Below are 26,167 nucleotides of genomic sequence, written 5' to 3'. Positions count from 1 at the left end.
ATTGTTGGTTAAGCTGGTGACTGCAGCCTCGAGTCCCAGCTGCTTCATTTCCAATCCAGCTCTTAGCTAATGAACCTAGGAAAGGGCAAAAGATGGCCCAAATACCTGGGTCCTTGCACCCATGTGGGAGATTCATATGAAGCTACTGATTCACAGCTTTGGCCTGGTCCAGCAATGGCCATTGTGACCTTTTGGAGGGTGAATCAGCAGATGGAAGATCTCTCTGTAACTCTGCCTTTCAAATAAAAATAAATATTTTTTTAAAAGAAAATGTATATTAACATAGCTTTTTTGTTTATGATAGGGAAGGGGAAGATAAAACAACTCGATATATAGGTTCTGAGAAATATATTTTACACTTTCTCCCATTTATAACTAAAATGTCTTTTTCCTCGAGATCTAAAAATAGCTTATTATTACCATAGTATTCAAGAAGAACAATGGGTATGAAATTAAAGAGATAAAAGTTATATTACTCCACTTGCTTTTTTATAATCAAATACAGTATCATTTTTATTATTCCTATTAAGTTTCATAACTCAATTGATATTTCCAGTCCATTAGCATTTTAAAAAATCTGATTTTGACATTCAACTTAATTTGACATTTATTAAGGATCTGAAATATTTGCATTTGTATTATATGCAAATAGAGTTTTTATCAGAATCAATGGCAGGTTACTTGGCGAAGCTCAAGGTACTGAGGAATTCCATTAGAAATATTTTAATTTATCAATAGACTTTTTCTATTTTTTTTTTTTTTTAATTTCAAATGAGAGGCAGATAGAGAGCCAGAGAGAAGGAGAGAGAGGCCTCATATACTGATTCATCCTAAACGCCTTCAACAGTTTAGGCTAAGCCATGCTAAAGCCAGGAGGTGGGAATTCGAGCCAGGCCTTCCGCATAAGTGGCAGGGACCCAATTATGGTGATCTGTCACTGCTCTTCCTGCATCAGTTGGAAGCAGAGTCAAGAACTGGAGACAGGTATTGAACCCACACACTCTGCAAGAAACGCAGGCTTCTTAACTGGCGTCTTAACAACCAGGCCAAATGCCTGCCTCAGCAAACCTTTTGAGACAAGTTCAATAAAACACCAAATACATCCAATTGACCTATAGCTAATCTTCATTATTAATTCACAGCATGACAGATCTTCTCAAATATATTATGCATCCACTGTTTATTGGCCTGCTCTAATAGGTAATACATATGTATCTGCTGAATTCAAATGAACAGTATTCACCTCAACAGAGAAAAACATTCTTATGACCTGACTTGGAGTCATGTAGCAGTATATAGTTTTACCACTTCCTCTTATGGGTGGGGAAAAATAATTTCTTTAATGACCTATGCTAAGATCTCATGAAACTTTAAGTTTACTGGTTTGTGGATTAAGCCCTTTAAAATAAATTGTAGTAAACATACATATAAGAAAATGTACCATTTGAGTAATTTTAGTATTCAATTCAGCGGCATTATATACATTCACAATGTTGTACAACTGCTACCGCTGCCCATCTCTAGAATTTTTTCATCTTCCCAACAGAAACTGTACTGATTAAAAAAAAAACCCATTTCTCTACCTTCACCCTGGCCCTTGGTAACCATTAATTTACTCTCTGTTTTTATGACTTAACTTATTCTAGGTACGTCATATAAAGGGGGATTCTTAAAGGAAAATCCAACAGTTGTCTGATGTATCTGGTTTATTTTACTTAACATAATATTTTCAAGATTAATTCATTTTATAGCATGCGTTAGAATTTCATTTCTGAGGGCTCAAGAATATTTCATTATATGTACAAATGTGGAATGTCTTCTGGTAGCAGCATCATTTTACATTCCCACCATCTATACAAAAGGGTTCCAATTTTCTACCTTCTCATCAATACCTGATCTTTCATTAATTTTTATTTATTTTTTATTTTTATTTATTTTTGACAGGCATAGTGGACAGTGAGAAAGAGAGACAGAGAGAAAGGTCTTCCTTTGCCATTGGTTCACTCTCCAATGGCCGGCGCGCCGGCGCGCTGTGGCCGGCACACTGTGGCTGGCGCACCGCGCTGATCCGATGGCAGGAGCCAGGTGCTTCTCCTGGTCTCCCATGGGGTGCAGGGCCCAAGTACTTGGGCCATCCTCCACTGCACTCCCGGGCCACAGCAGAGAGCTGGCCTGGAAGAGGGGCAACCAGGACAGAATCCGGCGCCCCGACTGGGACTAGAACCCTGTGTGCTGGCGCTGCAAGGCGGAGGATTAGCCTAGTGAGCCGCGGCGCTGGCCTCATTTATTTTTTACAATAGTCTTCCTAATGGGAGTGAGGCAGTGTCTAATTTTAGTTTAATTTGCATTTTTTTAATTGAATAGAGATGTTAAACAGTTTTTCATATGTTTATTGGTATTTATATGACTTTTTTTTAGAGAAATGTTCCTTTAAATCTTTTGCCCATTTTTGATTTTGGATGCTAGTTTTCTTGTTGGTGAGTTGTCATTGAGTTGTGCATTTGCATATTAACCCCTTATAACATATATGATTTGTAAATATTATCTCCCATTGATAGTACTCTTTGATAGATAAAAGTTATTTGAAGTCAGAGTTACACAGGGAGAGGAGAAGCAGAGAGAGACAGAGAGAGAGGTCTTCCATCCACTGGTTCACTCCCCAGTTGGCCACAACAGCCAGAGATGCACCAATCCGAAGCCATAAGCCAGGAGCTTCTTCTGGGTCTCCCACATGGGTACAGAGGCCCAAGGACTTGGGCCATTTTGTACTGCTTTCCCAGGCCATTGCAGAGAGTGGGATTGGAAGTGCAGCAGCCAGGACTAGAACTGATGCCCATATGGGATGCCAGCACTGCAGGCAGTGGCTTCCCCTGTTATGCCACGGCGCTGGACCCTGCTCCACTTCTTATCTCGCTCCCTGCTAATGTGCTTGGAAGAACAGTGGAAGATGGCCCAAGTCCTTGGGCTCTTGCACCCATGTGAGAGACCTGGATGAAGCTCTTGGTTCCTGGCTTTGGCCCAGCACAGCTCTGACTGTTGCAGGCATTTGGAGAGTGAATGAGCAGATGGAAGATCTCTCTCTGTGTGTCTCTCTCACTCTTTCTCTCTAACTCCACCTTTCAAATAAATAAAATAAATCTTTAAACTTTTGTTTGTTTGTTTATTTGAGGCAGAGTTACAGACAGAGAGAGGGAGAGACAGGGAGAAAGATCCTCCATCTGCCGGCTCACTCCCCAAATGGCAGCAATGGCCAGAGCTGGGCTGATCCAAAGCCAGAAGTCAGAGAGCTGGATTGGAAGAGGAGCAGACAGGACACAAACTAGCACCCATATGGGATGCTGGCACCACAGTTGGAGGCTACTACACCACAGCACTGGCCCCAGTGATGTTCAACTTATCTGTTGTTTCATTTGTTATTTGTGCTTTGAATTTTTTTAAGTGAAGACCATTTTTATGTCATCAACATTTTCTATTAACCTAAATCATTTTGGGCCTATTCTTTTTTGATCTAATTCTCTAACAAACTTTTAGCATCATTACTGAGTGTCATATATGGTTTTAATCTCTCTTTCTCTGTTTTACGTTTTTTTAATTAAATATTTATTTATTTTTATTTGAAAGACAGAGTCACAGAGAGGGAGGAAGAGGTAGAGAGAGAAAGAGAGCTTTCATCTGCTGGATCAGCCCTTAAATGGCTGCAGTGCCTGGAGCTGGGCCACGCTGAAGCCAGGAGCCAGGAGCTTCTTCCAGGTTTCCCATGTGGGTGGCAGGGGCCCAAGCACTTGGGACATGTTTCACTGCTCTCCCAGGCCATTACCAGGGAGCTGGATCTGAAGTGGAGAAACTGGGACATGAACCCATATGGGAAGCTGGTGTCCCAAGCAGTGGCTTAATGTGCTGCACCACAAAGCAGGCCCCTCTTACATCTTTTACAAATACTGATTATTGTTAGAGTGTTCTGTATGCTCTGCAATGATTTTTCAAAAAAGCTTCTCCCCTTCCCCATTCTCTTCCTAATTAACATCAATGGTGACTATAATGTCCAAATGTATTTTTGGTGGTATTCAGTCCTCTCAAGCCATCTTTATTTCAAAAGTCTCATACCTTGAAAATCATCATTATCTTGTGAAGTTATAAAATTTGCCTTCTTAAAGTCTAGAGCACACATTTAAGTGCTACCAGTCTGATTTTTCCTGACTACACAAAGCACACTGTAAGCAGGTGTCAGTTTCTCCCAATGATTCTCAAACTGCTATCTGATAATCAATTCTGTAAAGTTATTCAGGGCTACAGAAGCATTTTTTTCTAGTTACTTCCTTTACCTTTTAGAAAATAGAACTTAATAGGGAAAATCTAAAAGGTAGATTTTAGTCAAATGAGACTTCCTGGAGCTATACACAAAAGCAATTCAAAGCTTTTACCACTATTCCTTGCCATTATGTCATTGTGTTAATTGTCAAGGATATAGCATTTCCTTCCAGAGGTGACTGCATTTGCAGTTACTGACACTGTGACATTATTTCTACAAATCTTTACCCACATGATCTCAGAATTATTTCTAGATCAATTTTTATGTTATTCTAGGGAGACAGAACAGTTATGTTATTTAGATATAAAATCAATCAATACACTCAATCTATTTTAGAACCATAAAATTAGAATCAGAACGCACTTCTGGGAAGATTTAAGACACTATCTTAATTTCACATGTAAAACTCTTGCAAGTCAGAAAAGTTCAGTGGTTAAGATCCCTTGAGGATACACTGAAGGCCTCCTACTTTCTTCTGCTTTTTATAGATTTTGAAAAAGATTTATTTATTCAAAAGATAGAGTTATAGAGAGAGGTCTTCCATCCACCGATTCACTCCCCAAATGGCTGCAACTGTCAGAGCTGAGCTGATCTGAAGCTGGGGGTCAGGAGCTTCTTGGTCTCCCACATGGGTACAGGGCCCTGTCCAAAGACTTGGGTCCTCTTCTATTGCTTACCTAGGCGCATTGTCAGGGAGCTGAATCAGAAGTGGAACAGCCAGGAATCAAACTGGCACCCATATAGGGTGCCGGCATCGCAGGCAGTGGCTTAACCCACTATACCACAGTGCCAGCCCCTTTTATTTATATATTTCTATTTTTTTGAAAGATTTATTTATTTATTTGAAAGGTGGAGTTACCCAGAGAGAGGAGAGGCAGAGAGAGAGAGAGAGAGAGAGAGAGAAAGAGAGAGGGAGGGAGGGAGGGAGGGAGGAAGGTCTTCCATTTGATGGTTCACTCCCCAATTGGCCGCAACTGCCAGAGCTGTGCAGATCCGAAGCCAGGAGCTAGGAGCTTCTTCCAGGTCTCCTACGTGGGTGCAGGGGCCCAAGGACTTGGGCTGTTTTCTACTGCTTTCCCAGGCCATACCAGAGCGCTGGACTGGGAGTGGAGCAGCCGGGTCTCGAACCCGGCGCCCAAATGGGATGCTGGCGCTTCAGGCCTGGGGTTAACCCGCTGTGCCACAGTGCTGGCCCCTTATTTATATATTTCTAAACACATACACGAATCAGAAACAAACAACAAACCAGGTAATTTTGTTTTACTAAAGAAAACGTAACTTACCGTCTCATTTCCGAAAAGGATGTCAACATACGGCATAACTTTCATCAGTGATTCCTTATAGAACTGGCTAATAAATGGTGCAGACAGATTTAAAGTGAAAATCCTGTTGTTTTCAGAAGCATGTTGAGCCACTTTTAATACTGACTCCGGTGATACGGTAAGAAAAAAGCCCTGGTTAAAGAAAAAAAGGAAGGAAAATTAAGAATGCCATCCCCACATAGTTACTCTAAGTGAGAATAATAAACCAATACAAAATAAAAAAGTCCACATAAAATATCATTATAGAACACAAGGCAAAAAACAGCAGTATTCGACTGGGAGAAACATTTGTCACATGAACACTATATGCCATTACTTCAGAGAATAAACAGTGCTTATTTCATTATATGCTCGAAACTGAAAGAAGCCTGAGAATCTACAAAAGAAAAATATATTGGAGAGATTTCAGTCAAGGTAGCTATTACATATAAATTAGAGAAACAGTAATGAAGGCAGATTGGATCCTTCTAGCACTTTATGAACAGTCTGGATTCTTTAAGGGACTAAAATAATCTGTTTAATTAACATGATAGCTTTGATTACCTAAGAAACACCTGAAATGGAATTTTTGAAGGTTCTGAATTAGAATTTTTAACTAATGAGAAAATAATCTAGTAATATAATAAAAAATTTTATTAACATGTCAAAAAGCTATACTTTACAATGCTATTTACTTATGTCTTTAATAATAAAAGTATTATGAAAATGTATTCATACTTTCTATTTGAAATATAAAGAGGTAAGATACATAAGTTGGTATAGATCATAGACAAGTGTGTAAAGGAACACACAAATGGCAATAATATAAAGATGAACATGGAAGACCAGCTAAGAATGCAAAGGACCTTGGGTGGCAGGTTAGGAGTCTATTTGGCAAGTAATATGGGAGAGAGTGAGGAAGGATTATGGGCAGTGAAGTTTTCCTTGAAAGAAATGAGTAACAAGCTTAAAGAAAATATAAAGAGGCCGGCACCACGGCTCACTAGGCTAATCCTCTGCCTTGCAGCACCGGTACACCGGGTTCTAGTCCCTGTCGGGGTGCCGGATTCTGTCCCGGTTGCCCCTCTTCCAGGCCAGCTCTCTGCTATGGCCCAGGAGTGCAGTGGAGGATGGCCCAAGTACTTGGGCCCTGCACCCCATGGGAGACCAGGATAAGTACCTGGCTCCTGCCATCGGATCAGCGGCAAAAGGAAGACCTTTCTCTCTGTCTCTCCTCTCTCTCACTGTCCACTCTGCCTGTCAAAAAAAAAAAAAAAAAAAAAAAAAAAAAAAAGGAAAATATAAAGAAAACTTAACCTAGATAGCAATAATCTAGCAAAAGTTAATAAAAGTCTGCATTTGGCTGTGTACAAGGAAGCCATACAAGGATGACTACATACAGAATCTGATGATTGTTTAAAGTGTATAAGGTGGGGCTGGCGCTGTGGCATAGCAGGTAAAGCCACTGCCTGCAGTGCCAGCATCCCATATGGGCACTGGTTCGAGTCCCAGCTGTTCCACTTCTGATCCAGCTCTCTGCTATGGCCGGGAAAGCAGAAGATGGACCAAGTGCACTCACATGGGAGACAGGGAAGAAGCTCCTGGCTCCTGGCTCCTGGCTCCTAATCTGCCCAGTTCCAGCCATTGCAGCCACTTGGGGAGTGAACCAGCGGATGGAAGACCTCTCTCTCTTTTTCTTTCTGCCTCTGCCTCTCTATAACTTTGCCTTTCAAATCAATCAATCAATCTTTTAAAAAATAAAATGTACAAGGCAAAGGAGAAGAGTCCAAAGATGAAAGGGATTTTTAAATTTCGTTCTACCATTAATAGAAACTGAAAAATCTAGAATACTATATGGTTTAGATGATAAAGAGAGAGTATTTAGCTGTGGTCACCCTGCAGTTGAGGTGCCGAGTGACTCACAAGGAAGATTATGTTAGGAGTTGAGGTAAAAGAGGGGTTATAATTATTCAGGTTGTAATTATCAAGGAAGAGAACACAGGACGAGCAGAGGACACAACATAGAATGGAAAACAATAAAAAAAAAAAAAAAAAAGAAAGGACAGAGGAGAGGAAAAAGGAGAGAAGAGACAGTATAAGTGATGATGAAAGAGAACTCCACCCAGAGTAACTTCAAGAAGGGGCTTCAAGTGCTCCATGTTGTTGAGTGGCAGAGAAACACAGGACTGAGGGAAAGGTACAGGATTTGATGATTAGGAGGAAGCACTTACCATGAAGGTAAAAACAAGCAGCTACTGGAGAAGGAAAGGTGTGAAAGTAAGGGTAGTGTTCTAAAATATTTTGGGACCTTTATCAGTGAATGATAGTAATCTGAATGTGAATATGTATACACACATACAGTATTATTAGCTTTTTCCCCCTTACCTCAAACTTACACAGTATATACCATCATTATTAGTCTTATTTCATAAATAAAACAAACAAGACAGAAGTTAAGAAATGTCCCCACAGTTTCTATGGAATGGAGCCTGGATTCAAATAACTTCTTTCAGTAGGTAATAGGTAAAGAAAAGGGCAGAAAGGCTTTTTATTGATGGAACAAAAGAGCTGTTTTTAAGGACAGGGGAAGTTTGAACATTTTAGCTTTTTCAGAGAGAAAGATCTTGGGAAGAAATAGAAATATGAAGAACCAAGGGAGGGAGGATAATTAAATCAAAGAACCAGAGGAAGTGATGGTACTGCAAAGTGGAAGCGGAGAAGACCCAGCTAATAAATTCAGTGAATAATCTAGAAAACATGAAAGAACTTCTTCAAAGTTACCAAAATGCTACTGAACTATTCACTTCAACTAAGGGACTGACCAGTTTCATCATGCAAACTTTAAGTCTGTGCACGGGTTATGTGTATCAGGATCCATATTTGAAAGGGGGATTTACTACTGTTACATATTCTTAAATATTGAAAGAGAATTTTGTTACAATTGTATCAGGGCTCAGATTAAGATATCCCAAATATGGCACTTTGGCAATTGGGAAAACTGCTGAAGTAAGGTCACTCGGATCTTTTGCCTTTCTGTGTGAAAGTTGGGGGGCCAGCGCTGTGGCGCAGCAGGTTAAAGCCTTAGCCTGAAGCATCAGCATCCCATATGGGTGCTGGTTCTAGTCCTGGCTGCTCCTCTTACGATCCAGCTCTCTGTTATGGCCTGGGATAGCAGTAGAAGATGGCCCTAGTCCTTGGGCCCCTGCACCCATGTGGGAGACCCAGAAGAAGCTCCTGGCTCCTGGCTTTGGATTGGTGCAGCTCCGGCCGTTGCGGCCAATTGGGGAGTGAACCAGCAGATGGAAGACCTCCCTCTCTCTCTGTCTCTACCTCTCTCTGTAACTCTTTCAAATAAAGAAAATAAATCTTTAAAAAAAAAAAAAAAGAAAGTTGGGCCTAACAGAATTATTTAACCCACCTAAGTCTGAAGCAGGCTATAAGGTAAGTATTTCAGAGGAGTCCTGCTGTACACCTGGAGGCTAAGAAGAATCCAACCCCCCCAACCTAGTTTATTACCATTAGATCATATCCTTTTCATTCAATCATGTTTCTCCATAGCTGTTCATTTTTTTTTCATCGGACAAACATAAAAATATTCATTTTCCCCTGAGTCTTTGAGTCTTTTATTTCTGAGACTCCCTTATCATAAAACTTTGTTAAATAAATTTGTTAGGTTTTTCTCTTGTTAATCTATCTTTGTTATAGTGATCAGCCATGAATCTTACAATGGATAAGGAAAATTATTAATTCTCCCCTCAATTGTGTACTATCAGTATTACTAATGAAATTCTAATAAAATTATGCTTTCCTGTGATAATTACAACCCACTGATATTCAACTGTTCTAAAAGGTAAGCAGGTCTTAAGTGTTACTTTTGAAAAACGTTTTCACCTTTTTTCTTTAACCAAATAACCATGTCACTTGCATACTATGAGCATCCAAGCTGTTTTTTTGCTATTTCTGTCACTTGGAGAATTAAAATGAACAGTTTATATAGCATCTTGTCTCCATAGTAATATGTATGTACTTGCTTTTCATTTAATGAGAAGAGTTTAAAGCTTTTCCCCCCTATTTCTCTCCAAACTGTTCCAGCATGAAATAAAAACCTTCCAAAGTTAGCATTCTGCCAGCTGTGGATTAACCACAGACAGCCATAGAATGGTCTACATAAATAGTAACCTGGTCAAATAATTAGGCTTCTCACCAACTTCAGACTGAAAATTTGATCTGTGCTAAAATACATCTGATAGTAATTTAACGTACAGAGCAGTATGCCCCTGGGTCTAAATTTGGCCTCCATCCAAATGTATGTATGTTGTATGTGTTTCACTTTAAAATATAACACGAGAGTATTGTGATGTTGCCAGTACATGTCGATTTTGCCAGTTTTATAAAGGATATCCCAAAAAAGTCAACTTTTAAATGAGTCAAATTCACAACTTAAATTAACTCTATTTTTAAATGTTCTCTTGTTTTTCTTAAGTAAATATTTACTATTTAAACAATTTGGGATTTGTGCTCTGCTAGATTGTAAAGACTGTTAAAATGTATGCCAACCATAATTTTTCTTCCTAGATTTATAACCTTTGGTAGACCACATGTTCCATACTACAGTATCACCAAAAACAAAAACAGTGCAATTACAAAAAATAATTTTTTTCATGAGTTTTAGGTTTGCAAAAAAAAAAAAAAAAAAAAGCGAACAGTTCCTTTAATTGTAATTGAGAAAAATATGTAACCAACAAAATCCTGGACTTTTCTAATTAGGAGTTTTAGTCGACACAACAGTTAACTCTGTTAGTCCTTGTCCTAGTAAGAAATCTAAAACAAAGTAGATTCTAATACTTGCAGGCTAGATAATACAGATGAGAACAGAAAGTGAAGTGGGACTTTTTACTCACTACAGTAGGAAGCAAAACAGAACAAGTAGCAGGGATAGGGAAAGACTGTTGAGCCAAAGAGCCATTCTGGTGGAGAAGGACTTAATGGTCAGAAATCTCAAGCCCTTTAAGGATTCCTCAGGGTAGTTTAAGCACAGGGTAGTCTAGACACAAACATCATTTAATACATTAAAAGAAAAAAGAAAGAAATCACTCCTTTTGCTATTCATCAGTGTCTATCTTAATTCATGGTAATGATTTGGGAGTTCTTTTTAATTGTTCTTATCTAAGAACAAACTTTTTATTTTCATTAACAATTCTCTGAAGAATTGATGCACGTGAATGTGTGATAATTTTCAGGGGTTTAAATTCTTGAAATTGGTTTAAATTCCTGAAATTCTAAGTCTATACGGATTCAAAAGGGAATAAAGCTATAAACTCATGAATTTAACTCTCATTGTGGATACATAAAGATATAAAAGAGTAAAAAAGACTTCCACTTTTAGAAAAACTGTCAGACCAGAATATAAGAGGGCAGAAATAGAATTATTTTCAAATATTCAGACCAGTAGATTTTAACCTATGTGAGTTAATCTACCCCAAATCTAACTATCCATATACATGAAAGTGTAGTGATAGTAGAGAAGTTCCCCTTGAAGCTCATTTATAAATAAGAAGTAAGCAATTAGGGCCAGCGCTGTGGTGAGCGCTGGTTCTAGTCCCAGCTGATCCACTTCCAATCCTGCTCTCTGCTATGGCCTGGGAAAGCAGCACAAAATGGCCCAAGTCTTTGGGCCCCTGAATCCACGTGGGAGACCCAGAAGAAGCTCCTGGCTCCTGGCTCTGGATCAGCCCAGAATGGCTGTTGCGGCCTATTGGGGAGTGAACCAGCAGATGGAAGGCCTCTCTCCCTCCTTTCTCTCTCTCTCTCTCTCTCTCTCTGCTTTTCCTTGTCTCTCTGTGTAACTCTGACTTTCAAATAAATAAATCTTAAAAAAAAAGAAGTAGGCAATGGATTTGAATGTTTAAGAACTTGTAATTTAGTTTCTCTTCTCATAATTACATAACTGCATAAATTCATTTGATTAAAGCTTCCTTCTTAAAGGAAAATATATTAGAAATCTATAATAAAAGAAGTAAAAATCAAATTTCTGGATTGGCAATGACTTTCAAGCCAGATAGCAAATATTACTGCTACAGAAAAATTAAAACCTTCAGTTGGCTCTCTTCCAAACCCAACAAGGGGAAAGAAAGCATTGGAAAAATAGGGAAACTGTAACAAAGGGTTAATTTTTTAGTCTTTAAATAACTTAAATATTCTTCTCTAAGATAAATATTCTTCTCTAGCAATGAAAGAAATAACACAATAATACTTGAAGATGGAGAAGGGTTGGTGAAAAGAGCACACTAATACTGCTGAAGACAATGCAGAGTTCCTCAGGAAGTAACCTGCAAATACACATGAGGAACCATAAAGAAAAAACTATAGGCCAATAATTACACTTCGGAGAGTCTACTTTAAGGAAATAATCCAAAACATGGGAAACATTCATGAAAATATCAGCATGCTATTTATTTCACTGAAGCCTGGAAACATTTAATAAGAGGAATAAATAGGTAAGAATTGACATATATACTGTGAAGTTACCTACTGATCACTTAAAATGTGACTGGTGCAACAAATAACATAAACTTTAAATCTGAATTTAAATGAAGTTATATAGAGGAGAAGCATATGTAATATGGCTTGTACAACTGTGGAAATTAATTTTTTATTAAATTTCAATAATATAAATTTTAACATGGAAGTAATTTAAATATTTTTTTGCCTAAATTTTGTTGTTTTCAATAAAACATTTACATTTCATTTTGACTACTCAAAGTTCAGTGGCTAGGAGTGCACATTCAGGGCTGCGATTAAGAGATCATTTGGGACATGTGAGTCCCGTATCAGAGTGCCTGGGGTTGAGTTCTGGCTCAGCTTCCCATTCCAGCCTCCTCCTAATGTGCACTCTGGAAGACAGCAGGTCATGGCCCAGGTAAGAGTGTCTCTGCCACCCAAGTGAGAGACCCAGACTGAGTTTCAGACTTCTGGCTTCAGACTGGCCCTGTCCTGGATGTTGGGAGCATTTGGGGAGTGAACTAGTGGATAGAAGATCTCTCTTTTGGACTTTCAAATAAATAAAAACAAAAAAAAATTTAATAAAAAGTTTAGTGACTGAATAGACTATGCTATAAATAGAAAAGGTACATTTCAAAAACAATATGGAAAAAAGAATGTTTCATATACAACATATAATTTTTGCACATTGAAATAAAAGCATTCCAATATATTGGGATAGATTTAAAAATAGTGTTAACCTGCTTCTTCTTACTTCTTTTATGGGGACTAGAAAATTTTTAATTATATATATGGCTTGTGTTGCGCTTCTACTGAAAAGTGCCGCTCTAGAGACAATTTTAAGCACATTACAACTGATGATGACAAAAATTAAGTACTAAAGTAGAAAATGTTTTTCATATATGAACATTCAATGAGACATATAAACAATGCAAACACAGTGGAATAACATACATTATATCAATAGTAAAAAAAAACTAATGGAATATATCAAAAGTAAAAATGGTTAAATTTGGATAGAAAAACTGTAGATAATTCCAATACTTTCCTTATTTTTCAAAATTTGGAGATATGGTTATATTATTGTGATAAAAATTGTTTAAAAGCATTTTGTTTACTTGAGGTAAGTCTGCCCAAGCAGGAGATGTTTGTAAATGGTGAGAAGCTTAGTTCAACAAACAAGAGTAAGGACAGATCAACGACTGATACCGCCCACATAACTTCTTTGAGTAGACAGAAGGCTCAAAAAGGAACAAATTAAATATGAGAGTTCTAACTCCTGTAAGGATAAACACTATTTATAGTGGAAAATTTAAGAATGCTGTGTGATAAAAGAAAAATTCTTGGACAATCAGAAAGTTCCACCAAGCCTAGACTAGTGCTAACCAGGAAAGGGCTAAGAGCACCAGATGCTTTCGTCTTAAGATGTCCCACTGTTGTCTGTTCTCTTTAAAGAAGATAATTAGCCTGTTTCCCATGCCATGACTAAGGTGCCAGAGAAACAAGATCAGAGGAGAGGGTAGAGAGGATGCATTAAATGAAAAATCAAAAACAACTAATACAACAATCATAACAGCATGTTTTCTTCCTGTTAACGGGTTCTACATGTTTGGTGAACCTCCCAGAGTGTAAAAAATATTCCCTTTTAGTACTGGGAGTGAAACCAAACCCTTATATAATGTAAAAGTAGGACCCAGCCTCTTGTCCATCCCCCTTGTCCTTGCCTGCCCTTTGTCAAAAGGAATTCACTGACTTGAGGGAATGACATCCTGGCTCTGCAAGGCTCTAGTCATCAGAGTCAAGGAGTTATTTGCTTCTACAATAGATAAGAACTTTGATGGCCAGTGTTGTCCTGGGGTGATTTGTGTAGGGGAATTCCAGTTCCGGGCAGACTGTGGCTGCCACCTTCATGTAACCCCCAGGCCAACTGGAGCCCACTTGACCACCATAAATTCCCTGAGGGCATGGCATCATTGACCAAAGGAATATCATGAGTATTACTGCCCAACCAGGAACCTGGACATGAGCTGCTCACCCACCTCTCAGCCCCAGTTTCAATCTTAAGAACCTTCACCCCTAACACCTAGGAAAGTCCAGGCATTAAGCAACAGCTGCCTGGCTCCTTGCTTTGTGCTTTGCAATAAACATCTACTTTCTTCCACCACCCTGATGTCAATGACTGATTTTCTACACGCTGGGTGAGTGGACCCAGGTTGGGGATTCTACAGCAATGCCTCCTCCAACCAATTCGCATTGTTGTTTGGCAACAGGAAGATCAAATATGAATTATGACAAAGCATAGCTTCTACCTGCTGGAAGGAAAATACTGACTTTGACATCCATTAAGATAATGTATAAATTGTTTTCAATTACAATGTTATGATATGCAGTACTTCATGAGTGACAGCAAAGAGTCACTAAAAGAAGAAAGCTAGAACAAATATACTAGTGTATGCTATAAAGTTTATGTCACCACTGCACCTATGTAGTTCCTTTTGGTAACATAAATAAAATCACCTATTTCTATATAACGTTTTAACCTTTTTAAAGATTAAAATACCTACAGCGTTAAGTATACCATGAATGAAGTCAGTTTTCTTCTTTTCCATATAACTCCCTCAAAAAAAAAAAAAAAAAAAAAAAAAGCATGGACAGAAAGGCACAATGGAATAGTGGAAAGAATATGGAGTTTGGGGGGACCCAGAGGATGACTATTATCAAAGTTTTGCTGCAAGGAAAAGGAAACCTAAAGCATCCTAGAAGTCTACTTCTAAGGTAAAAGACAAGGAGAATGTGGTGAAGGTATATTATTATGTAGAGATTAAAAGCAAGAGGTAGGAATATATACATCAACTAGGCCAAGATACAAAGTTCATACTTTTCTATATCATGTACAATGTAAACACATTTGATTTGCACACATCAATAACACCACCATATAATTTTCAAGGATACATATGAACACAAAGACACACATCTAACAGCACACTAGCATACTTATGGTCAGGAAGGGAAATGGATTAGGGATCAGGAAAAATAGGAATAATAAAATCAGAGGAGTTGTGCCTAAATCGAATGATGACAGCCTGATAAGATCTGAGGAGAAGGATTAACTCAATTCTCTGCAGTTTAAACAAGCTAGTACACTTATTTTCAACAATTTTGCTAATCTGTCTACTTCAACTATGTGACTTTGGGCAATAGCTTCCCAGGCCTTATTATTCTCATCTATAAAATGAGAATAAAGAAATCTTTTAAAGTAGTTGTCAAAATTAAAGGAATGCTTAATACAGAGCCTGACATGCAGTATACATTCCATAAGTGTTGTATTTCATTAATACTGTTACCATAGAAATATCAAGAACATTAGAAAGCCTTCCTCCTCCTACAGGAATGGCAAGTTCTAAGTTACAGCTGTTAGGAACAACACTGAACAAAAGTATACTCTCTTTAACTTCCATCTACAGTTGGATATTTCCTTTGAAATACAAATACATAAAACAAAATCCATCATTCTCTTTCAAAAGCTTCCCCTACCTCCTTTCTCCTTGATTTAATCATCCTATATCCTGCTGACAGATTAATCACCCTAATCACTCTTCTTTTCCTAGTAAATTAAATCCAAATGCCTCACACCCCAGCATTCAAAGCTCTCCACAATAGTACTCCAACTCACATAGTAAACCAGCTGTAACCTCTATTACTCCACAACATATGTCCTTGCTTCAATCATACAGAATGACTTTTGCTTTTCCCAAAATAAATCTTTCAAGTCTTTATTTTGTTCCTTCTATCTGAAATATGCAGTACCTGTACCTGCTAGAATTTTACCACTCTGTCAAGGCCTATATAAAATCTTACTTCCAGCCCTCAAAGCCTTTCTTCATTTCCACCAAAAGATTTACTCATTCTTTTTTTTTTTTTTTTTAACTATTTTTCAACTGATCCATAAGGCAGACAGACATCTCCCATTCACTGTTTCACTCTCCAAATGTCCACAACAGCTACTGCTTGGCCAGGCTGTAAGCAGGAACCAGGAACTCAATTCTGATCTCCCATGAAGGTGTCAGGGACCCATTACTGCTGATTCATTCTTCTTTGAATCTCTATAACATGTAATATTATGAAATAAATAACTGAGGGTATTTCTCTTAATATATGTAACCTGCATTTGTCTTACCACCCTTACTTTTTGTAATCTTAAGGATTACATTTTTTGTGTGTGTGGGGGTTGGTATAGCACAAAGAACAAAGCACAGAAAATTTCAAAATATAGGGCCCGGCGCTGAGGCGTAGCAGGTAAAGCTGCCACCTGCAGCACCGGTATCCCATAATCCCATATGGACGCCGGTTCGTCCAGGCTGCTCCACTTCCAATCCAGCTCTCTGCTATGGCCTGGGAAAGCAGTACAAGATGGCCCAAGCGCTTGGGCCCCTGAATCCACGTGGGAGACCTGGAAGAAGCTCCTGGCTCCTGGCTTCGGATCCACATAGCTCCGGCTGCTTTGGCTATTTTGGGGATTGAACCAGCGGATGGAAAACCTCTCTCTCTCCCCCTGCCTCTCCTTCTCTCTCTGTGCAATTCTTTCAAATAAATAAATAAATCTTTTAAAAAAATTTCAAAATATCTGAATAATGAATAATGAAATTTTTATTGAGATTCTTTATAAACTCTCGTGTCCCTGAAATGTTATTTTAAATGGAGGAGACTGTTGCATTTTCAGAAGCCTATGGGACAGGGAGGACATGCAGTTTAGAACTGGACAATTCTCTCTAGTTTGGAGGACCTGAAGTTTCTCAGTTCATAGAACCTTTACTGTTTTTGTCATTTTTTTCATGCTGCTTTAACAGAGACTTAACAGATCTAACTGCTAGACTGAACAACTTCATTAAGTACTACCTTTACAACTTAATATCCAGTTTGAAAAAAGTCACATACAAATTAAAAATGAGTTTCATTTCATTCAGAAATTACCACAATACTATCAGAATGTGTGCGTTTATAGAGCACTGCATTAGTCTTCAAGCCTTAGATTCTATTGCTACCCTTGCTTCCTGTCCTGAATTGATTTTCAGAAAGTATTAGATTTTTTTAATCATTCCCAAGTATGACATCATCTTGAAGGAATGCAGCAAATCTAATGCTGAAACTGATATAAAATGTCCTGTAGCACTCTTGTGAGTTTGCTGCCATAACCTAGAGTATCTGAGTGCCCAGTTTTGGCAACTGTGGCTCTATCTGGAGAAGATACTTTGAAACACACTCTTTATATTTGAGAGAGTGACAGCCTTTCTTGGGCATGGCTCCGAACATTTAGAAAATGAAAGTAATTACCTGTGTATGAGATAACTTAAATAAATCTGTGTGTGAGGGTGGCATCTCTGGACAGTGAAGTAAGAAATTTTATACAAGATGGATCCTATGGCTGGGATGACCTAACAACTTTAGTAACGCTAATACCTAGTCATCAGTTTTGTTTCCAATCCTATGTAGTATCATAATCCTCCATTAACTTAAAACTTCCATAAAAATTAGCTCTTCACTTTCCTAATATGTCTAAATAATTTTGCATTTTTCTGCACAATAAAGTTTGAATCTAAGAATTGTTATATCTTTGCCACCAAATTCACTAATGCCCTATCAATGGTAACTGTATAGCAACTCTCATAACTAGGCTACCTTTTCCATTAATACAACTTTAGTTGATAACTCATTAGTTTGTGAATACTATTGCAACAGTTTCTTGCTTTGGAAAAACTCCACTGTTAAAAAACATTTTTTTAAAAATTTATATTATTTATTTGAAATACAAGTTACAGAGAGGGGTAGGGAGAGAGAGAGAGGAAGAGAGAGAGAGAGAGAGAGAGAGAGAAGAGGTGTCTTCCATCTGCTGGTTCACTCCCCAAATGGCCACAAAGGCTGGAGTTGAGCCGATCTGAAGCCAGTAGCCAGGAACTTATTTCAGGTTCTCCTACGCGGGTGCTTTCCCAGGCATATTAGCAGGGAGCGGAATTGAAACTGGAGCAGCTGGCACTTGAACCAGCACCCATATGGGATGCTGGCACTGTAGGCCGGGGCTTTAACCTGCTGTGCCACAGTGCCGGCCCTGACAAAAACTTTAAATGACTTATTTAATAAAAATACTGTTCATGTTCCTTAAATGGCATTAAAAATCCCTTAAATCTAACAGCACTCTTTCTTACCTATTTTATGTCTGGTGATGTGCATTCACGGAATTTATACTCTAACCATACAGGCTTTTAGCTAGCCTAAGCACAAATCCTGTATCTTTCTATATACTTTTCTTTGCTGGTGGTATTTATTCACTGTATACTTCATCAACAAAAGGGGCTGGCAAATGCTTTCTGTAAAAGGTCCAATAAATATTTTAGATTTGCAGACCACGTGATCTCTCTACTCAGCTCTGCCACTGCAGCATGAAAGCAGCAATAGACAAATGTAAAAGAATAAGCATGGGCGAGTTCCAAAAAATCCTTATTCATAAAAACAGCTTTTGGTGACCTCTGAACTAAAAGAAAAAAGAAGGAAATACATACTAAGTAGAAATGAAAAAGTAACAGATAAAAGGAATGTTGGAGAGATATATTAATAGGAAATCACGTTAGAGCGTTATAGTGTATCTAATTCTTAGTAATAAAGAGAATAAAGAAACTGAAAATTAAAGTGAATTCAGAAAGAGAGAAATAATATAATTACATTTCCTAATGTGCTCTCCTGAAATGAAGACATCTGACTATTTTCTTAGCTCAGCAGTAAGTCAACACTAGTCCTTTAAATTTGAGTGTAACACCCACTTTTCTGACAGCCCTACTTGCTTTATTTGGCTACGGCTCTTCATCTCCAGTCCTCAATATGATTCAGTGCTTGTCCCTGGATGCCTGAGGACAACGTTGCTGAAAACAGACCTTTCAGCTTTCACAAGCAGGACAGGGTCATTTATATAATCTTTATACACTCTGAGTGTTCTTGTCTACTGGAAAAACCAAAAAAAATGTCAAGTAGTGGAATGTGGTAACCAATTTTTGGAAGCAACTCCTTAATTTAAAAAATCAAAATTATGGCAGAAGTTTAGGGTTCAAAAACCAGGCACAGGGGCCGGCGCCGTGGCTCACTTGGTTAATCCTCTGCCTGCAGTGTCAGCATCCCATATCGGTGCCAGGTTCTAGTCCCAGTTGCTCCTCTCCCAGTCCAGCTCTTTGCTGTGGCCCGAGAGGGCAGTGGAGGATGGCCCAAGTGCTTGGGCCCTGCATCAGCATAGGGGACCAGGAAGAAGCACCTGGCTCCTGGCTTCGGATCAGCACAGCGTCATCTGTAGTGGCCATTTGGGGAGTGAACCAATGGAAGGAAGACCTTTCTCTCTGTCTCTCTCGCTTACTGTCTATAACTCTACCTGTCAAATAAATAAAACCAAAAACAAACAAAAAAAGAACAGGCACGTATGAATTAGATTTAAAATATAAGGTGCTTCCTTTGCTGAGCTGTTGTAGATTAAGTCTCTTCTAATTCAAAGTCTGGCTTTTTTTTTTTTTTCTAAGCACAAATGAAGCTGTTTCTTTGTCTTTATTGTTTTATAAAATCAACACCTGAAGTAGTATGTTCACCTGAAGTACAAAAATTACAGAAAGAGATAATAAAGCAGCAAATGATACACTAGTTACAGAAATCACTGGGCTAGAAATTCATATTTACATTCTGGCTGGGTTTTACAATAACTACTATGTGACACAAATGTGTATTTATTTACTCTTGATGAGTGTCAGTATCTTCACCTGTAAATAACAGACTATGTTGAATGGCCTTGACAGTCACTGTCAATTAGAAAATATTAAAAGTCAGTTTTTTTTCTTTTGACAGGCAGAGTGGACAGTGAGAGAGAGAGACAGAGAGAAAGGTCTTCCTTTGCCGTTGGTTCACCCTCCAATGGCCGCGGTGGCCAGTGCGCTGCAGCCGGCGCACCGCGCTGATCTGATGGCAGGAGCCAGGTACTTATCCTGGTCTCCCATGGGGTGTAGGGCCCAAGTAGTTGGGCCATCCTCCACTGCACTCCCTGGCCACAGCAGAGAGCTGGCCAAAAGTCAGGTGTTTTTAATTACCTGCTTTCTTTAAAATGCCAAAGTGAAAATCATATAAAATTTTATTTATAAAGTTCATATAACATTCATGTTATAAACCATCACCTAGTTCCAAAACATTTTCATCATCCCCATTTTATCATCTTCACATTAAAAAAGTTACTTCCCCAGTCTCCATTCCTCACTTCCCTTCCAGACCTTGAAAACCACCAATATGCTTTCTGCTCTAATGGATTTACCTGTTCTGGATATTTCATGTAAATGGAATCATACAATTCATAACATTCTGCATCTGGCTTCTTTCATTTACATAATTTGAGAATCAATCATATCGTAACACATCAATACTTTATTCCTTTTTATGGAAAAGTAATATTGTATTATAAGGCTATACAATGATATATTTACCCATCTTTCTGCTTATTCACACGTAAGTTGTCCCCATAATTGGTTAGCTTTGCACAATATTTTCAGAAGCAATACATAACACAAAACCATGTACACATCATGGGTGCACATTAAAAAAATTTGAAGGGATTCTGAAGAGGGAGTATCTTTTACCCAGAAATTGACAAATCACAGTGAGCTAGAAATAAAACTAGTTATAACTTCTGTTATAATTAATGCTTTGAAACAGGGTAACAGAGAACACAAGTGATCCTAAAGCAGCTACAAGAAATTTTGAAGTAACTACACGGAGATGACTGTACTTTCTGGCCACATTTTATTGTGAAGTTATCTTTAGTCTTACCTAATAAATGAATACAAACAAGCAGTTTCTCTCCAGTTACTATTAGACTTAGTTGTTTTAAATCTGAGTTCAAAAATGACCATAATGCAACCATTTCTCTAGGTAATTGTTTTGGCTTTCTGAAGTTTGCTTTGCTTATTTTATGAAACTATCACTTTGTAAATGGAAAATGACTAAGCTGAAAGCTATTGTTTTATCATTTTAAGTGGCCTGGGTTTCTGTTTTTGATAAAAGCCAAATTTCAAATCACTTTCTGTAACACAAGAAAGAGCTAAACTGTCAGTGAATGCACTTCTATTGACCCTGACATTTTCTTCTTAGGTGCTGCCAGCTTCTCAAAAGGAAAAGACTGCTTTTAGAAATAATTTCTTTATTGCTGAAACAAATCCTGATTACTGCTGGATTAGCATGTATCCATTCACAACTGTAGTACAAAAAGTCAAAGATGGTAAAGACAGGCCTTGATGTCACACAGGAAACACTTCCGCTTTTTAAGAATTTATTTTATCTAATGATACTAGGAGCTTTTTGTCAATTAAATATTTTTCAGATATCATAGTGTTACTTAGACATTAATTATCTCCTGAATATTGCTAAGTTATGTGATTTGATACAATTTTTAAGTTAAGTGTCTCAATGCAGTTTTTTTTTTTTTTTATTTTTTTTATTTTTGACAGGCAGAGTGGACAGTGAGAGAGAGAGACAGAGAGAGAAAGGTCTTCCTTTGCCATTGGTTCACCCTCCAATGGCCGCCGCTGCAGCCGGCGCACCGCGCTGATCCGATGGCAGGAGCCAGGATCCAGGTGCTTTTCCTGGTCTCCCATGGGGTGCAGGGCCCAAGCACCTGGGCCATCCTCCACTGCACTCCCTGGCCATAGCAGAGAGCTGGCCTGGAAGAGGGGCAACCAGGACAGAATCTGGCGCCCCGACCGGGACTAGAACCCGGTGTGCCGGCGCCGCAAGGTGGAGGATTAGCCTATTGAGCCACGGCGCCGGCCCTCAATGCAGTTTTAATACTGATTAGGATAGTTCTCAAATCAAATTCCAGAGTCACCTCGAGACGTGCAAAAATTCCAACTTATTGGTCCCACCCAAACCTACTGAACCAGAAACTCCTATGGGTTAGGTACAGCAATCTGTGTTTTCACAAGACCTTCCCACAAATTTTCAACCACTGATTAAAAATATGGAAATGTCCACTCATTATCCTTGAGACATTACAAAAAATTCAAAATCTCATGAAGATGGCAAAAAGAAGGCCACTATAAAATATAAAATTTGGTTGTAGTAGAGGGAAAAGTAGTATAGTGCAGGTTATACTTCTTTGTTGAAAACGGCAACTCTAATTTTATCTCAATCAAAAATGAGACTTCGTTTACTTACAGTGGAGGGTGTTGTGGTGCTGTTGGGGTAAAATGCTGTCTGGAATGCCCACATCCCATATTGGAGTGCCTGGTTTGAGTCCCAGCTGCTCTTTTGCCAATTCAGTTTTTTCCTAATGTTATCCCAGGAAGGGAGCAAGTAAAGGCTCAAGTAGTTGAGTTCTCCCAACCCAAGAGAGAGAATAAGGCAGAGTTCCTGGCTCCTGGCTTTGGCCTGGTCCAGTCTTAGCTATTGCAGGCATTTGGGGAATGAATCAGTGAATATAAGATAAATTCCTTCTCTCTTTTCTCTCTCTCTCTCTCTCTCTCTCTCTCTCTCTCTCTCTCCTCCATCCCTCCCGCCCCCCTTTCCTTGCCAATAAATAAAATGTACTTTTTATTTTTTCTTTCTTTATTTGACAGATAGAGTTAGACAGTGAGAGAGAGAGACAGAGAGAAAGGTCTTCCTTGCATTGGTTCACTCCCCAAATGGCCACAACGGCTGGCGTTGCACCGATCCGAAGCCAGGAGCCAAGTATTTCTTCCTGGTCTCCCATGTGGGTGCAGGGGCCCAATCACTTGGGCCATCCTCCACTGCCTTTCTGGGCCACAGCAGAGAGCTGGACTGGGAGAGGAGCAACCGGGACTAGAACTCGGCGCTCATATGGGATGCTGGCGCCACAGGCAGAGGATTAACCAAATGAGCCATGGTGCCGGCCTCTAAAATATATTTTTTAAAAAAGACAAACTTAGTTTCCATATAACTATGGTACCGGCCTGACCAGAGCAGTTCTTCCATAATTTGGTTTATATAGTGAGCTTTGAAGTTATTGCTCATAAAACAGTATTCTGCAGCAAAAAATATTTGCTCTACAAGCCCTGTCACTTTGCAGGAGAAATTAAAGCCCAGAAAGATTGTACCACTTGGCCAAGGTCATACAACCAATGATATGAGGATACAACAGGATTCCATTGTGCTAACTTGTCATCTTATTCATTTATACACATCTCTATCTGTTTCACAATTAATGAGAGAACTTTTTAAAAATTATTAGGATAAACATAACTTAGAATAGGATAATACTGGAGAAAAAAAAGAAGTAAGTAGCATAGGTATCTTGAATTAGCTTTGACTTTGGTTCTAAGGCACTTGACAGCCAAGGCAGAAAGTAAGATATGTCCAGTTCCTGAGCTTTCATTCTTGAAGAGATGAAAAAAATGCCACTTCTTGTGAGAAACATTTGGTTGGTTCGAAAATAAACTTGTCATATGTGCTTAACATATTGAACACTAATTAATACAGAAGACTATGTTGTCCACAACAACTTCTCAGCTGCAAATTCAGTTTACTGTGTTCTTCAATGAAAGATTAAGACCTCCATGTAAGAACAACTAAGTGAAAGCAATGCAGGTGGCGGTAAAGACCAGGTAAAAAGGTTTCTGAAGGCTCAAGCATAAAATGTGGAGTTTCCACAGGAAAGGAAAGACTATATGTTACTCAAATATCTTCTGTCAATACCAATCCATGTAGAAGATTGTGTCTCTACAAAAGTCTTCTCATTTGGTATGCATTCAAAACAGTATGCTTCCAGCTCTACTGTAGAGGTCTTAGAATTAATCAATTTATTGTGGATATCTGTTCAGTGACAAACCTATAATTTTCATAAATTAAATACTAATATAAGAAATGTTACTGTCCCATTATACAAGTTGCTCAAACAACATTTCTTCAAAGGTCTTCCTAACTATTATAGGTAGTGCTGAAATCTCTTCAACCTAATTTTTATCTGGCTTTATGATTTTTTTTTTTGACAGGCAGAGTGGACAATGAGAGAGAGAGAGACAGAGAGAAAGGTCTTCCTTTTCGGTTGTTTCACCCCCCAGTGGCCACTGCGGCCAGCGCACTGCGCTGATCTGAAGCCAAGAGCCAGGTGCTTCTCCTGGTCTCCCATGCAGGTGCAGGGCCCAGCTGCCCAAGGACTTGGGCCATCCTCCACTGCACTCCTGGGCCACAGCAGAGAGCTGGCCTGGAAGAGGGGCAACGGAGACAGATTCCAGCGCCTTGACCAAGACTAGAACCTGGTGTGCTGGCGCTGAAGGCAGAGGATTAGCCTATTGAGCCATGGCGCCAGCTGGCTTTATGATTTCTTAACACATAGAATGCACTGCTACTAAACAATATATTATATAGTCACCTATTTATTCTTTGTTTCTGGACAAAGATATTAGAGTGTAGTATCTATGAGGGCCAAGATATCAGTTTCGTTCATTATTGGATCTCTAGAACAATGTCTACATAAAGAAAGCACTCTTTTTTTTTTTTTTTTTTTTTTTTTTTTGACAGGCAGAGTGGACAGTGAGAGAGACAGAGAGAAAGGTCTTCCTTTGCCATTGGTTCACCCTCCAATGGCCGCGGCAGCTGGTGTGCTGCGGCTGGCGCACCGCGCTGATCCGATGGCAGGAGCAAGGTACTTATCCTGGTCTCCCATGGGGTGCAGGGCCCAAGGACTTGGGCCATCCTCCACTGCCTTTTCGGGCCACAGCAGAGAGCTGGCCTGGAAGAGGGGCAACTGGGTCAGAATCCGGCGCCCCGTCGAGGACTAGAACCCGGTGTGCCGGCGCCGCAAGGTGGAGGATTAGCCTAGTGAGCCGCGGCGCCGGCTGAAAGTACTCATTAAACATTTATTGAATAAATGAGTTCACCCAGAGTGGAAATAAAGAAAAGATAGTTTTAAAAATTATAACAAATTAAGCTGAATAATTCTGTTGAGTTGAAGCAATAGTTGTCACCTACATTCCGTCTCCCTCCAAAACAACATAGAACAAGGACAGAAAAATACACCTATAAAAATGCCACACCTTCAGCACAACATGAAGATGCAAAGATAACCAACCATATGTTGGGGTGGGGAGCCTTTTTTCTGCCAAGAGCCATTTGGATATTTAAAACATCATTCATGGCCATATAAAATTATCAACTTAAATATTAACCTGCTGTAGATTTACTAATTTTCAGTTCCACCTGCAATTGCCTTGGTAGGGTGGGACCAAACAATATTGAAGGTCTTGTCTGGCCCATGGGCCAGATATTCCCTGCTCCTGAAGAGAGAAAAGTCACCAAATCCTAGGGCAAGATTCATGTACGAATCCCACACTACATAAAGCCCTGGGGAAACCAATATAAATATTGTACATTAGTAACAATGTAACTGAAAAGAGAGGATGTGAGAGGGGGAGAAGGAAACAGAACAAGCTCCTAGACTATTCTATAGGCATCATATTGAACAATATCAACCAAAACAGAAACTATATTGAATGAGGTTAAATAAAATAACAGAGCAGGCAGGTATTTGGCCTATCAGTTGAGCTTCCAGTTAGGAAATCCACATACCATACTGTATTGCCAGGATTTGATAGCTCCTTTTGGCCCCTGGCTCGTTTCCTGCTAACGCAAGCTCTGCAAGGTCAGTGGTGGTGGTTCAAGTAAGTGGGTTCCTGTGGGAGACCTGGATTGAGTTCCTGGTTCCTGGCTTCCACTCTCCTAGCTGTTGTCAGCATTTGGAGTGAACCAATGGACAGGAGTGTAGGAAATCTCCCTCTCCCTCTCCCTCAAATGAATAATAATACGAAAAGCTGAAGTGGGTGCTTGGTGTACCATTAACGACGTTGTCTGGAATGCCTGTATGACCTATGAGCATGCCTGGATTCAAGTCCTGGCTGTGCTCCCAATTTCACCTTCCTGCTGATGTGCATCCTGGGAGGCAGCAGATTGATAACTCAAGTAGTTGGGTCTCTACTACCTACATGGAATACCCAGAGTGAATTCCTGGCTCCTGGCTTCTGCCTGGCCA

The 26,167-nt window shown here is 39.2% G+C and overlaps 1 protein-coding gene across 2 annotated transcripts in view; it reads right to left on the bottom strand.

Annotated features, from left to right (window-relative positions):
* Window positions 1-26,167, bottom strand: part of ADK (adenosine kinase) — a 604,142-nt gene that overhangs the window by 186,316 nt on the left and 391,659 nt on the right. For both annotated transcript variants that reach the window (XM_008269935.4, XM_008269936.4), the window contains exon 7: window positions 5,593-5,763. In XM_008269935.4, coding sequence (XP_008268157.1) covers window positions 5,593-5,763 — 171 coding nt within the window. The remainder of the gene's footprint in view (window positions 1-5,592; window positions 5,764-26,167) is intronic.

The sequence above is a fragment of the Oryctolagus cuniculus genome, chromosome 15 (assembly GCF_964237555.1).
Source record: "Oryctolagus cuniculus chromosome 15, mOryCun1.1, whole genome shotgun sequence".
Taxonomy (NCBI): Eukaryota; Metazoa; Chordata; class Mammalia; order Lagomorpha; family Leporidae; genus Oryctolagus; species Oryctolagus cuniculus.
The sequence above is the reverse complement of the archived record's forward strand: the minus strand, read 5'-3'. Positions and strand labels throughout refer to the sequence as shown.